The following is a 13,180-nucleotide window of genomic DNA, read 5'->3' as shown; positions in this document are numbered from 1 at the left end:
CTTCTCCTTTCCCCAGCTCCAGCCCTGGACACACGCGCTATTTTGGATCTTCCCTAAAGCAAGCTCTGTAGAATTCCAAGAACTGATTTGCCTGGTCATTTTTTTTAGTACTTTAATCCATTTTCCCAACCTGCTCATCCTCTAAGAAAGTCTTTGGCAATGGAAATGGGTGGGTGGCTTGTGGTGACAGACAAAAAAAAAAAAAATTTGCAAATAAATCCATTTGTTTCATTTCTTGTGGGACAAGGGAAGAAGGAAGGGGAGAAGAAGAGGGAGACAAGTGATGCACTGACACATCTGGGTTAACTTCCACACTCTGCTTGGCTGCTCTGACTCTGATTTAGGACCAGGCTGGAGGATGCTCTGAGCAACTGGTTTACTGAAAGCTGTCCTGTCCACAGGGCTTTGGGATCACATGATATTTATTTCCAACCGCTCTACAATTCTATGGTGGTTCCGTGACCACAGCCACTGTCACCAGCCCAGCAGAGCAAACACGGGACTTGCAGCCAAGAACTGATGGCACAACCCAGCTGTGGTGGGCAACCTCAGCCAGCCCTGCCGGGGAGGCAGCCTCCCCTTCCAGAGAGAAAACCACTCTGGGAGAGGGTTACAAGTGAGAGGGAAACTCAGCCACAGCCAGCACCAAATCTGCCCCCTCCAACCCCAGCCTGCTAAATTAGAACCAGACTCGCTGTAAATCAAACACTGTGAGGAAAAGAGCTGCGAGAACAAAGCTTCAGCGAACCCGGAGAGCCGCAGGCTCCCTGCATGCGCTGGGCTGGAGGGGACCTTACAGATCCTCCAGTTCCACCCCCTGCCATGTGCGGGGACACCTTTCCCGGGAGCGGGGAGCTCAGATAAGCGTGCAGAAGCCGTGCCCTGCTCCTGCTGGCACGGAGGACCAGCTCAGCTCGCACGTGTGGCTCTGACACAGCTCCGGGAGAAACAAACCCCCTCGGCTCAGCCTGCCCCGAGCCAGCCGGCTCATCCTGCACCCATCACGGACCCAGGAGGGGCACGGCAGCCCAGACACATCCTCCGCTCCCGGCTCCAGAGGGTTGGAGAGCAGCGCTTTGCCCAACTCCTCGTGGGCAGCTGCGGGGGGACCCCATCCCAGAGCCCCTCCCGGGGAAATCCCATCCCGTTATCCCCAGGCTTGGCCAGAGCATTGCCAGGTCTCATCGAGCTCCTGAACACAAACCGAAGCAAACCGAAAGCCAGCGAAACCTGAATGACAGCGGAACCAGGAGCCGGTTGTGAATTAACGCTAAAATCCCGAAGGGAATTCCTGCAGCTCCAAGGGCTCCTCTCACTCGCCGAGGGGACGCGCACCTGGACCCAAAGGCAAACCAAGCGATCGCTATTTCCCACATCACCAGAGGCCGGGGAAAGGAGCACATCCACCTGCCTCCAACCCGCCAGCGCTCCCAAAGTTGCCCGAAGTTTGCCCGCGGCGCCCCGCGGTGCCCGGCGGTCACTCACCGCGGCCAGGAGGCAGCCGAGCAGCGGCACGGCTCCGCGCAGCCCCGAGCCCCGCATCCTGCCCCGGCTCCGCGTCCTGCCCCGGCCCCGCGCCGCTCCGGCTCCCGGCGCATCCAGCGGCAGCGGGCACGGCAGCGGGAGGAGGAGGAGGAGGAGAAGGAGGAGAAGGCACAGGAGGAGGAGGAGGAGGCAGCGGCTCCGAGCCCGCTCCACTCCGCTCCGCTCCGCCGAGCGCCCGCACCGCCCCCGCCGCCTCCTGCGCGGGGCGGCTCCGGCACCGCCCCCGCCCGCCCCAGGTAGGGCCGGAGCCGCGGGGAGCAGCGCCCCGGCTCCTGCCCCTTCCTCCTCCCGTTCTGCACCGTCGCCTTCCTCCCCCTTCCTTTCACCCGGCTTTATTTTTTTTTTTTAAAACCTTTATTAGTTTTCGCTTCTCCCTTCTTTCCCTCTTCTTTCTCCTGTTTTTCCTTCTTACCCTTCCTTTCTACTTTCTTTCCTATTTTGCTTCTCGTCCCTCTCTTTCCTCCTTTTCATTTTCCCTTTATCTTTTCCCATTCTTTACTTTCTTCTTGTTTCCTGTTTCTTCTTATTTCCTATTTCCCTTCTTCCTCCTCTCTTTCCCCTTTCTCTCCTATTTCACACATTTCCTTTTCACTGTTTCTCCTTTTTCTCTCTCTTCCCTTTTTACTTGTTCTCCCTTTACATCTTTTTCTTTTTCCCCTTTTGTCCCTTTTTTCTTTTTCTTTCCCATTTCCCCCTTGTTCTCTATTTTTCCCTATTTACCCTTTTCCCACTCTTTATATGTCTTCATTCCTCTTGCTCTTCCTTTATCCTTTTTTTCTTTTTCTTTTCCTTTTCCCTTTTCATTTTCCTTTTTTCCTTTTCCTTCTTTCCTTTTTTCTCTTCATTTTCCTCTTTTCAGTTTTTCCTTTTCCCTTTTTCTTTTTCCTTTTTATTTTCCTTTTTTATTTTCTTTTTCCTTTCTTCTTTTCCTTTTTTCCATTTCCTTTTCCCTTTTCCTTTTTTTCCTTTTCGTTAATTTCTCACCTTTCCACTTTTGGGAATGTGACCCAGCACTGCTGGGAAGGGAAAGGAACAATTAGTTGAGGCATTTGGCTTCCTCTGAAATGACTGCTTGCTGATAAGAGGTTAAATGGGCCAAAAATCCCAACACAGTTCCGTGATCTGAATATATAATATTTACATATCTTTTATATATGTAAAATGCATATTTTCCCCAGAAAGAGGCAGAACAATTCCACATTCTAGGTCACTGACATGGAATTTCTGGATTTCTCAGTTTGGAAGAACAGCTCAAGACTAGGCTGACCTTAATTTCTTTTTAATAAAAATGTGGAAATCTTTCCCCTTTCCAGCACGCAGGGCAGTGTTTAATTTAATATTAAGGGAAATGCTTCTTTCAACTCAAGACAAGCCTCAGGTCTAAGCTTGCTTTAGTGAAGAAAGCCAAACAAGCCCTATAAATAAAGGTAAAAATAAGAGTAACAATACCCTCCTCCCTGTTCCTTCTCCCCAGCCCTGCTAGGTTTTCAAGCTCCGACAGATGGACAGATTTGTTGTCTTGTAAACCACCTGCTGAAGAAAGAAAACAAAACCCTAATACTTGGAAGGCCTTGGAGACAGCTCACTAATTCAATTTACTGACACAAGCAAGAAAGATGCCATTTTTAGGAAAAAGGCTTAAAAGTTAAAAAATCCAAAGTTATATCCAGTCTTTAGCTCTTGTTAGCAAATCACTAAACCATCCACTTTTTAAAGATAACCTGCAAAGGGTGAGAGAAAATCAGTTTAATGTCTTTTCCCTCCACTTTTATGGAAAGATGTGAATTTATTGGTATTGAAAATACTTTTCCCCCCCTTTTTTTTTTACATTCAATATGAAGAATCCCAGTTCTCTCCCTTGTTTCTCATCATAAGCCTGATGATGGCCTATAATTGCCAGTGTAAAAAGAGGGACAAGATGTTAATTACCTCAATTAGTTGTACAGAGGTTTGAACACCCAGCAAAGCTATATAAAGCTCAGTTTGGATCCTAAAATGAGAGGGGCAGGGCTGATCAGCTGGTCACTACATCCCCCCACTAATTACAGCCACTCTGGGTTTTCTTATTTCATTTATTAATGCAGTCTGAATGCTTTCAAGTAGCCTGTTAAGGAAAAACAAATTGGGGGGAAGGAGGAGGGGAGCAAGGTATTGGCAGGTGCTGCTTTTTGGCTTCTTTGCAGAGAGTAAATCTGCAGAATTTGAGATTTTACAGAAAAAGTCTGAAGCATGTTTTGCACTGTGGACTGCTGGATTGAGGTCCAGCTCATCCAGTGTCCTGTGGATTTGCTGTGTTCAGGGTATGGAAATTTGGCAGAAAATAACCCTCTTGAGTCCTTGCTGGTCCTCAGGGATCAGAGGGGCTGGGTGCAGCTGGGCTTAATTCTTGATTAAAACCAATTCAGCTCTCAAGTCTGGTCCTGTTCAACAAGAAGTTCCACAGAATCACAAATAGTTTGTTTTCAACACCACTAATCTGGTTGCATTCAATGAAGGAGGAGAGACAGCCCACTGATTCATCCTGAGCAAACAGAGTCCCTTCCTTCCTTCCTTCCTTCCTTCCTTCCTTCCTTCCTTCCTTCCTTCCTTCCTTCCTTCCTTCCTTCCTTCCTTCCTTCCTTCCTTCCTTCCTTCCTTCCTTCCTTCCTTCCTTCCTTCCTTCCTTCCTTCCTTCCTTCCTTCCTTCCTTCCTTCCTTCCCTCCCTCCCCTCCCCTCCCCTCCCCTCCCCTCCCCTCCCCTCCCCTCCCCTCCCCTCCCCTCCCCTCCCCTCCCCTCCCCTCCCCTCCCCTCTCCTCTCCTCTCCTCTCCTTTTCATATTTAATTTTATCTAGACTCCTTCTATACTGTAATTTTTGGCCTTGCCAAAGGTGTGGAACAATCACATGTTACAGGTGGGATTTTGTTGTCTGCATGTGAGGAATGTTGTGTCTTCATTTGCATCCTTAGGGGTGTGGAAGTTAATATGCAAATGAGTATTAATGAAGGGCTTGGCCACTTTCAGTTCCAATTTACAGTGAATACAACAGGTAAAATAAACACCTTGGTCCTCCTCCACCCTTCTGTGCCTCACTGAAACAACATCAGGCATGGGATCTCTGCCTCCCTCCAGACATCGTCCTGTTGTTACTCCTTGCTCAGGCCAGCTGCAAGATAAAAGAAGACCAAGCTCATGTTTTTCTCATCAGTTCTTCACCAAATTCAGATAACTCTCTAAAAAATCTGATATTTTCTTACAAGACAGCGAGTGAACTCCACAGTGTTGGGAAAAATCTGCTTGTTTGATCTGAACCCACCTCCTGCTGATTTTGCCCCAAACCCCCAAATCTTACACTGCCAGTGTCAGTGACATCACATTCCCTTCTCCACGTGGCTAAAGGCTTTGTGTCAGTGCAGACTGAAAAACCCCAGACTCTCTGGAACCCTGTACATGAAGCCTGTGCCATGCCTTTGGCAACTTTTTTTGTCTTCTTCTTATCCCTGTGTATCCACTTTAAAACAACAGTGTGAGCCTGAAGAATTCAAAACCTTGGTGCACTGTGGTTTCACAGCATGGTTGTGGTTTAAACCCTCATTTTTGCCTTGGGTGGGTGGGGAGCAGTAGAATTCCCAGGTATTAAGCTAAATTACTCAGATATTTCCATTCCAAGATGTATTTCCCCCAAAGCATGATTCTGTTCTGAGCTGCTGCAGTTCAGTTTCCATCTCTCCCTGCTGGTGGGAGCTCGGTGCTCGCCTTGCTGTTATTCCATCCAACACCTCCCTGCAAAAGTCTCTCCTAAGCTTTGGGGCTGTGAGGGGAGGCTGGAAGGTGGCAGCTGCCTGGAGTTGAACAGGCTCTCAGCTATTAAGTGGATATTGCAGCCTGGAAGGTGATTTTTTCCCTAATCTGAGGCGTGAACAAATCCAGAAAGCCTTGATCGAATTCTTCTTCACATCAGTAGCAGCACAGTGATCACTGTCTTGGGCTGGTGCACCTTCTGTGTGCCTGCCTTTCTTCTTCATCATTATTTAACCCTCTTCCTCTAAGGTAATTGACATTTGTGCCGTGGCACCCTTCACAAAATGCCTTATCTCTCTGAGAGCTGCTTGGGGAAATGCAATACAAATGTAAGAAATTTTGGTGGGCATTAATGGCAGAGGTAAATAAAAGAAACCACTGATGTTTCCTTCCCGTGTTTTTTTTTTTTTTTTTTTTTTTTCCTCTGTGCCTCTGGCAATCAGAAATACAAAGACTAACAGCAGTGGTGTCTAGAAGGACAATATTTGAGGGCTGATTCATGCAGAAGTTTGCTGAAGGCTGGATTTGCTGTTCTGTGCCCTTGGGGTTACGTTCCCCATTTAGCTTCCTCTCCAAAAGCCAACACAATGCATCTGTTCTGCTTTCCACTGTGTGACTTCATTTGAATACACTAATAGCATCACATCCCATAAACAAGCTGCAAAATAAATTCCTGTGCATTATTTGCGCTGGGGATTAGAGGCAGGCAAACACTGGCTGGGGTGTTTTGCAAACAGGACAGATTCCATCCACCTACAGGACTTCATTATTTGCAAAATGAAGCACAAACAATTGCTGCTATCCTGTGGTTTAAGGCCCCTTGTTTCTTGGGTGGAAACACAAGAATGGCCCTAGGGAAAAATCTAAAGTGAGTTGACCACAACCCAGCAGGGCTGAAAGCTCAGACTTTTTTCTGTTTCTATCCCCAGCTGTCCCCAAAAGTTTTCCAGTGAAGTTCTCCTGTAAATCTCCACCTGCTTGATGACTAAAGCTGTGAGGGCAGCAGAGGTGGATATGTCAGGGCAGAACATGCAATATCTGAAGACCAGGAGTGAGATGTTTCAATTAAAAGGATCTACCTGATACAAGCAGGCTAGGATCTTGTCCTTGATCTCTAGGGCAAGGGCAAATTATCCAATTCCTGATGCTCACCTCACTCTGTAAGCTAAAGATAGCAATACCCAGCTCCCAAGAGACCTGAGGATTAATTGCTTCATAGTACTCAACATTTATTTTCACACAATCAAAACCACTGGGAGCAGAAAAAAAAATAAGCTTTGCAATTACTGTTACATATCCACAGGGGACTATCCCCTCACAAAATGCTAGGATAAAACAGTTTTCTTAAAAAGTAATAATAAAAAAAGTAATAATCTTTCTTGCGTTTGGACAGGGAAAATCTTCAGGCTCAGGAAGAACAAATATTATAATAATAATAACAATAATAATAATAATAACAATAATAAAAGCTATGCAAACAAACTACAAAGCAAGGACTTTCTCCAAACTCAGGATGGCAGAGGCGGAATGAATCCAGGTGAGTAGAAAACCATGCATTATTAAAGCAGAGCTGTTTACAGTGGGAACACTGTAAAACTGCTCCAGGGCACACCACGTGCCAAAGACACAGGGGAACCAGGGCTGCTCTCCTTCCTTTCTCCTTGGGGCTCTGCAGAGCCGAGGAGGACACAGGAGGTGGCCAGGGCAGGGTTGTGAGAGCAGAAAGCTGCTCAGCACAGTTCTCAGCGTGGCCAGAACCACATTTATTAAAATAAGAATGCCCAGCAGAGGCAGGTTCTGTCCCAGGTTGTGACCACCATAAAGAAATATTTTACCCTCGCTGCTGAGAGAGTTTTATCTCCTCCAACCCTCACTCAGAGTCGTTTGGCAGCAGAAGGCACAAGAAGCAGGGAAGCCAACACGGTGATTGACACCAGAGGTTACACAGGCTAAATAAAAGCTTGGGCTAAAACATGCTCTAGAGAGGGAGATAAAGCCTCCACCTCATTATTAGAGGATGTGGCACACCTGATTCTTTTGTGGAGGAGGCAGGAAAGGGAACATTTTACACAGCCTGGCCAAGCACATCACGGAGCTGCTCTGCACAGAGAGCACTGGCTGCTGCTGTCCAGAGAACCAGCCCCAGTTTCTCCTGGCTGGGTGATGAGAATCTCTGTTGTTGAAATAATGAACTGTTTTTATGACCTCAGCAGCTGGAAAGAGGAATTTCTAGAATGTCCTTAATTTTTGTGTTAAATGTTGTGAGGCTTTGTATAAACTGACAAATGCAATAAAGAGTGAATAAAAAATTCAGGGCTCTTCCCAAGGTGTCTGCTTGGACTTGCTGGTGGCATTCAGGGATGTGGTTTGTTGGACTTGATAGTGCTGGGTTAATGGTTGGACTCGATCTTAGAGGTCTTTGCCAAGCTAAAACATCCAAGATTCTGTAAATCTATTGTTCTCCAAGGGCTGATCTTTTATCCACCTTTGGCTTCACTGTGGACAAAACCCTCCTGAACCTCTGAGAGTGGACGTGCCTGAGTTTGCTGAAACCAGTTTGGAGAAGCCTGAACTGCCACATCCATTTCAGGAAGGATTAAAGAGGAAAGCCCACATTTCAGAAGACAGCATGCGCATTGAATACGTGCTGTTAATGAGGATCTGCCTGATCCATCCAGGTTTATGCTCTGTGGCTGCTGGAGTCCTGAGGGATGCGAAGAGCCCTGGGGACAGTGGCTCTGATCTGTGGGGAGCCAGATGCTGGGAAGAAGGTGGAATCACAGAGAAAATGCCCGGCAAAGCATTTTTTTGCCACACTGTGGAGCATGATCATGTTTTTCACACCTGCTGGGCTGAGTTGCTACTTTCTCTTTTCTAAGCCAAATGAAATGTGCAGCTAAGATCCAAAGCACTGGACATGCACCAGGACAGTCTTTGGGATTTATCCATCACAAGAGCTCCTGTGAGTTTTTCCTCTTTTATTTTCCTCTTCTGAACTGAGCAGCAAGCTCAGGCTGCCTCCTTTGCTCTCTTGTCTGCAGGAAAGATCTTTCATTTCAGCTGACAACAGCCTTGTTCTGTTCAGCTCTGTCCAAGCCAGGTGCTCTCACACAGGGCTGCCCCATGCCTGGACCATGCCAGATTATCCGAGCACTACTGAGGCTCCTGCAGGCATCAGTCAGGAAAACAACACAAAAATCACAAGGCCAGGGCTCAGATACAGTGATGAGAAGAAAGAGAAGGGAATAAAAAACCCTCTTTCCCCCAAACTAAAGGATTTTTTTTTTTCTGCAGCTTGGTAGGAAAACACGTGAGCCTGAAACTTGCTGGTTGTCTGTCATACACCTCTGAAATGTGGTTGTTTCCACAGGAAGAAGATGAATTCAGAGGCTCTGTGTGTGGTGAGTGTGAAGGTATCTGCCTGTTTGAGGGCTCCCCTGTGAGCTCATTCCCTCACACCCCAAACAAACCAATGTCGCTGTAAAGAATCAATTTCTGCCTCTGCCTGGTTTTGCTTTTGGCAGTCAGTGAACACTCCTTGTAAGATTATTGATTTTCCTCCTGTTAGTTTAGCTGGGATATCCCTCGTTTCCAGCTCAAACCTCCTCTTCAAAATCCTCCTGGCACAAAGCAATGAGAGCAGCCCTGATTTCCCTTTTTCACTCAGCTGTAATCTCTCAGAGAAAAAGAATCCAACCAGGTATTAGGGCTGGGAATCCTTCCTCCAGCCTTCCTCATTATGGATCAGATTTAAAGCCAGCCTTTCTGGCTGCTGCAGTTCATTTCTCTTGCTTGAGCTGATGAATATCCCAGGGTTTTCTCTGCTCATTTGATTCCCTTGCCTGATGCATTCCTTACATATCTGCTGCCTCCAGGACAGATCTGTGCAAGCAAATGAAGCATCCTCACTGTATGTCGGCAAAACATTACATCCACTAATGGAGAGAAGTGTTATGTTCTAGGTCCTTTCAACACACATGAAAAATAAAACTCTGTTTCTTGGGGGGGAAATAAGAAATGACAGCACATTCTCCTGAATCAATGCTGTCTGGGGAGAATTTGTCTCGCATAAATGTAATTTTCCAGATAATTTTGATTTTTTTTTTTATCCTTTCCCTGACAACTCTTCTTTCTTTGTAAGCAAAAGATAGTTTCATGCCCACAATCTGCCAGACTGACTGTACAGAACAGGGAAACCCTTTCCTAATCCAGACTAAATCGTGTTAGATTTAACCGGATTGACAATGACTAATTTTCCATGCTTCCCATCAATTTCTGACAGTGCAAATGGGAACAACATACTAATATCCCAAAAAGTCTCTTTTTTCTGTATCAAGAGGTGGATGAGTGAAGGAGCTGAAGTGTGCGGCTTTACTCTGATAATTTGTGAGCCTCTCTGGGAAGTTTGGCACTGGATTTTCCATGGAAAAAAAAAAAGATTTTTAAACTGTGGATGCTGCTGTAGTCATCTAGAAAAAATCAGGCATGTAAAGACACGCTTCCAATGGAGGGCTAAACATTATCCAAGGGGATGACATAACGTAGGGAATAATTGAGGGAAGTGAAACATCAGGCTCCAGTGATTTTGAGTTAAGATAATTGAATTTATTGAGCTTTCCTGACGTGCAGGCTCTGCGCTGGTGTCTCCTGTGTTACCTGGTGCCTCTGGAAGGGCTTTCACAGAGAGGTGAGTGACCTTTCTGAAGGACAGGAGGGTTTGGGACTGGATTTTGCCTCCAAGGTGCTGCCTTGAACTCGCTCCTCACGTATCAAAGGCTTGGCACAGCCCCAGCGAAGTTCACCGGGGCTCAGCGAAGCTTTATTTGTTTTAACAGAAAATATGACCCTTGGCATTTGTAACATTCATCTTCCCCCTGAACGCTGCCTTATCTCTCTGTTTACACTCAGCCCTCTGTGTTTTTACAGTGTTTTCTCCTCTGTGCTCACCCCTTGGCTGGCAATCCCTCAGGAACAGGGCGGCTTTTCACGTTTGTGTCTCTGCCCTCGTGCACTTTTTATGGCTTAGCCTCTGTAAATATTCTTTGGGTTGTCTGCATAATGTGATTGTTAAAATTAGGTTAAAAAAGAAAAAAGAAGGGTTTTTTTTTTTAATCCTTCAAATGAAAATTATGGATTTTCAAAGTGATCTGGCGTTATTTTCCCCACTTTTTAAACATTGGATGAATAGTGAAGTCTTGATAATCTTTGGAGGGTTTATATATAAAGGGTTTAATATGGATCTGTGTTTTGTGCTAGATCTGTGCAAGCAAATGAAGCATCCTCACTACATGTCAGCAAAACATTACATCCACTAATGGAGAGAAGGGTTATGCTCTGGGTCCTTTCAACACACGTGAACTTTGTCTGGGGATGGCAAAGAGCAGCTGCTCCTGCCCCACAGCCCCACGCAGGGTGGGGGTGGCATCTGTGCACAGGGTTATCTCCAGTTAGCCTGGGAACGGGTCTGTGTGCAGCTGGCAAAGGGAAAAATTATTCCAGTGCCAGCACTGAGGGCAGCACCAAGCACTCTGGATCTGCTTATGGGGGTTTTTGCTATCAGGCAGCCAGGTTTTTTGGAGTCTTTTGCTCTCAAGCAGCCAATTTTTTTGGAGTTTTTTGCTCTCAGGCGCCTGCCTTTTTGGAGGCAGGTGAGACATCTTTAAAGCACGCTCCCACTAAGGTCCTGTCGCCTTCAGGCATTCCCAGCAGGATTCCCAGGATAAACCAGGGGTGATGGAGGTGTGAAACATTGCTAGGAGCAGCTGGGCTGGAAAACTTTCAGCGTCTGTCCCCTCTTTAATGGGACTAGTTCTCTGAGGGGGAATTCAGGCAGCTGTGCCACATCTCCCTCTGTCTGGGGAGGTGAGTGGGTTGGACTCGCTCCGCAGTGAGTCATCCCCATCTTGTTTAGCTGCAGCTTCACCAGTTTTCATTTGTTTATTCGTGTGTTCCAGGCATATCTGATCGATGATGGGTCTCTGGAGTCTCACTGCACCAAAGCTCCACACTTCCCATCGGAGGTTGCCAGCGGAAAGGGTGGAGGCCACAGGACAAAGCATCACACATGCAGATGCAATTTGCAAAACTAGAGATGTTCTGCTTTTACCATTTGTCCATGTTCAGGTCCGACCAAGGCTTTCTGTTCTTGTGGATATCAGGGATGACTGCGAAATATAAGCCTGTAATAAAGCCCAAGATGAAATTCAGTCTTTCAGTTTATTTACAAGTGAGAAAATCATAATTATAATTTCAAACAATGCCTAGATAACAAGGAATCTCTGAATTGGGGGTTATAATCAGCTAAGGCTTCACTTTAAGAAATTATCCACAATCAAGGGAAAAAAAAATCACTACAGACTTGGTCTAGATTTCAGTTTATTCAAATCCTGTTGAAGTTGGGGAGGTTATAGTGCCTAAATTTCAGTTTATTCAAATCTACTGAAGTTGGGGATGTTATGGTGTCTAGATTTCAGTTTACTCAAATACTGTCGAGGTTGGGGAAGTTAGAGTTAGTGCTGAAAGCTAAATGTCTGTTGAAACTATTTCCTCTTCGGGGACTCATGCAGGACTTTCCTGAGCTGGGTCAGGAAAGCCCTGAATAAGGGCTTTTCAAAAGTATTCTAGAGCAGATAATTAGGATTATGTGTTTAGAGCAACCATTTGGACGCAGAGTCAAACACCACATTAAGAATAAGCAGGATGAGTTTCACTGCAAGACAGTCTCAGTGCCACCCACCACATGGATTTCCAGGGAAATTAATCACAGTGGAGATCTTTTGGGATGGCCAAGATAACAAAACTCAGCACTGCCCCACGCGCCACCTGTGCCTTTCATGCTGTTCAAGCCTTGATCTATTCCTGGACAGCAGAAGAGCCCTGCAATAAAACCCAGTATTTACATGTGTTTCTTCAGCTGTGGCCCCAAAAGCAAACACACTCCCTGTCAAGAGCCAGCCCGTAAATAGTGAAGTGTTATCACAGTTCACCCCAGTCTGCATCTTCAGATAATCTTCTGACTTTACTGGAGCCGTCAGTGCTTCTGCACATAAAACGAGAGCACTGCTCCCTTATACAACCTCTTTGTTGGGCTTTCTGGGTGGGATTTGTTTGCTTAAACACAGGCAAAAGACAACGTTGTTTGAGATTGTCCCTCACAGCCCTGCGAGCGTGGCAGACACGGGGCGGGATCTGCAAGATCTGCAACACATCTGTGCTTTACAGGGTGGGAAGAATGTGGGTGCTGTGTCAAAAGTGTCTTTTCAAATTGTGGTTGTGGTTTTGAGCTGAGGAGAACCATGTTACAGGTGCTAATTTGTAGGAATGCACCCCGCACCCCCAGCAGGTGTTTCCAAATAGCAAAAGAGTTTCAGTTTACCTCTAGACATTTTAGGAAGTTTACCTAGATTTTTCCATACCCTCCTGGCAGTGATTGGATCAGTGCCAAGAGAGAAGCATCTGTTGGACCTTGTCGCTGTTCTTCAAATCCTGTATCTCCCCTTATTGGCAGCAGGACGAATTGTTCCTCCTAGAACATTCAGTATTTAGGAAAAAGCACTAAGGAAGTAAGAGGCTTTTTGGAGTGTTTTTAGCAAGAGGTCAGAGGTTTTCTCGGACACCTGTGATGGCTTATCTTTTGTTTTCTGTAACATTTGTTATTTTGTTATTTTTCCTTATAAAACCTTTTGCTTTACAAAACACCTCTGAAGAGCAGTCTCGCTAATTAATTTCAGCCACTTCTCTGCAAAGGCTGGACCCTCAGAGATTGATGCATTTACACGTGGTTCCTTACACTCTGACCATGTGCCAACCTGTATCACTAATTTGTCTTCTCAGGTTTTTAACAATCATTGAGAGTT

General features: G+C 46.1%; 1 protein-coding gene across 1 annotated transcript in view; it reads right to left on the bottom strand.

Moving 5' to 3' along the window:
- Positions 1–1,561, bottom strand: part of LOC136299804 (vasoactive intestinal polypeptide receptor) — a 111,754-nt gene extending 110,193 nt beyond the window's left edge. Inside the window, exon 1 of the mRNA XM_066201746.1 lies at positions 1,486–1,561. Coding sequence (XP_066057843.1) covers positions 1,486–1,542 — 57 coding nt within the window. The 5' untranslated portion in view covers positions 1,543–1,561. The remainder of the gene's footprint in view (positions 1–1,485) is intronic.
- Positions 1,562–13,180: the final 11,619 nt, after the last annotated feature.

This window comes from Chamaea fasciata, unplaced genomic scaffold (assembly GCF_029207755.1).
Source record: "Chamaea fasciata isolate MVZ Bird 193981 ecotype frontalis unplaced genomic scaffold, bChaFas1.0.hap1 SCAF_1, whole genome shotgun sequence".
Classification (NCBI taxonomy): domain Eukaryota; kingdom Metazoa; phylum Chordata; class Aves; order Passeriformes; family Sylviidae; genus Chamaea; species Chamaea fasciata.
This window is presented reverse-complemented; position numbering and strand designations above follow the sequence as displayed.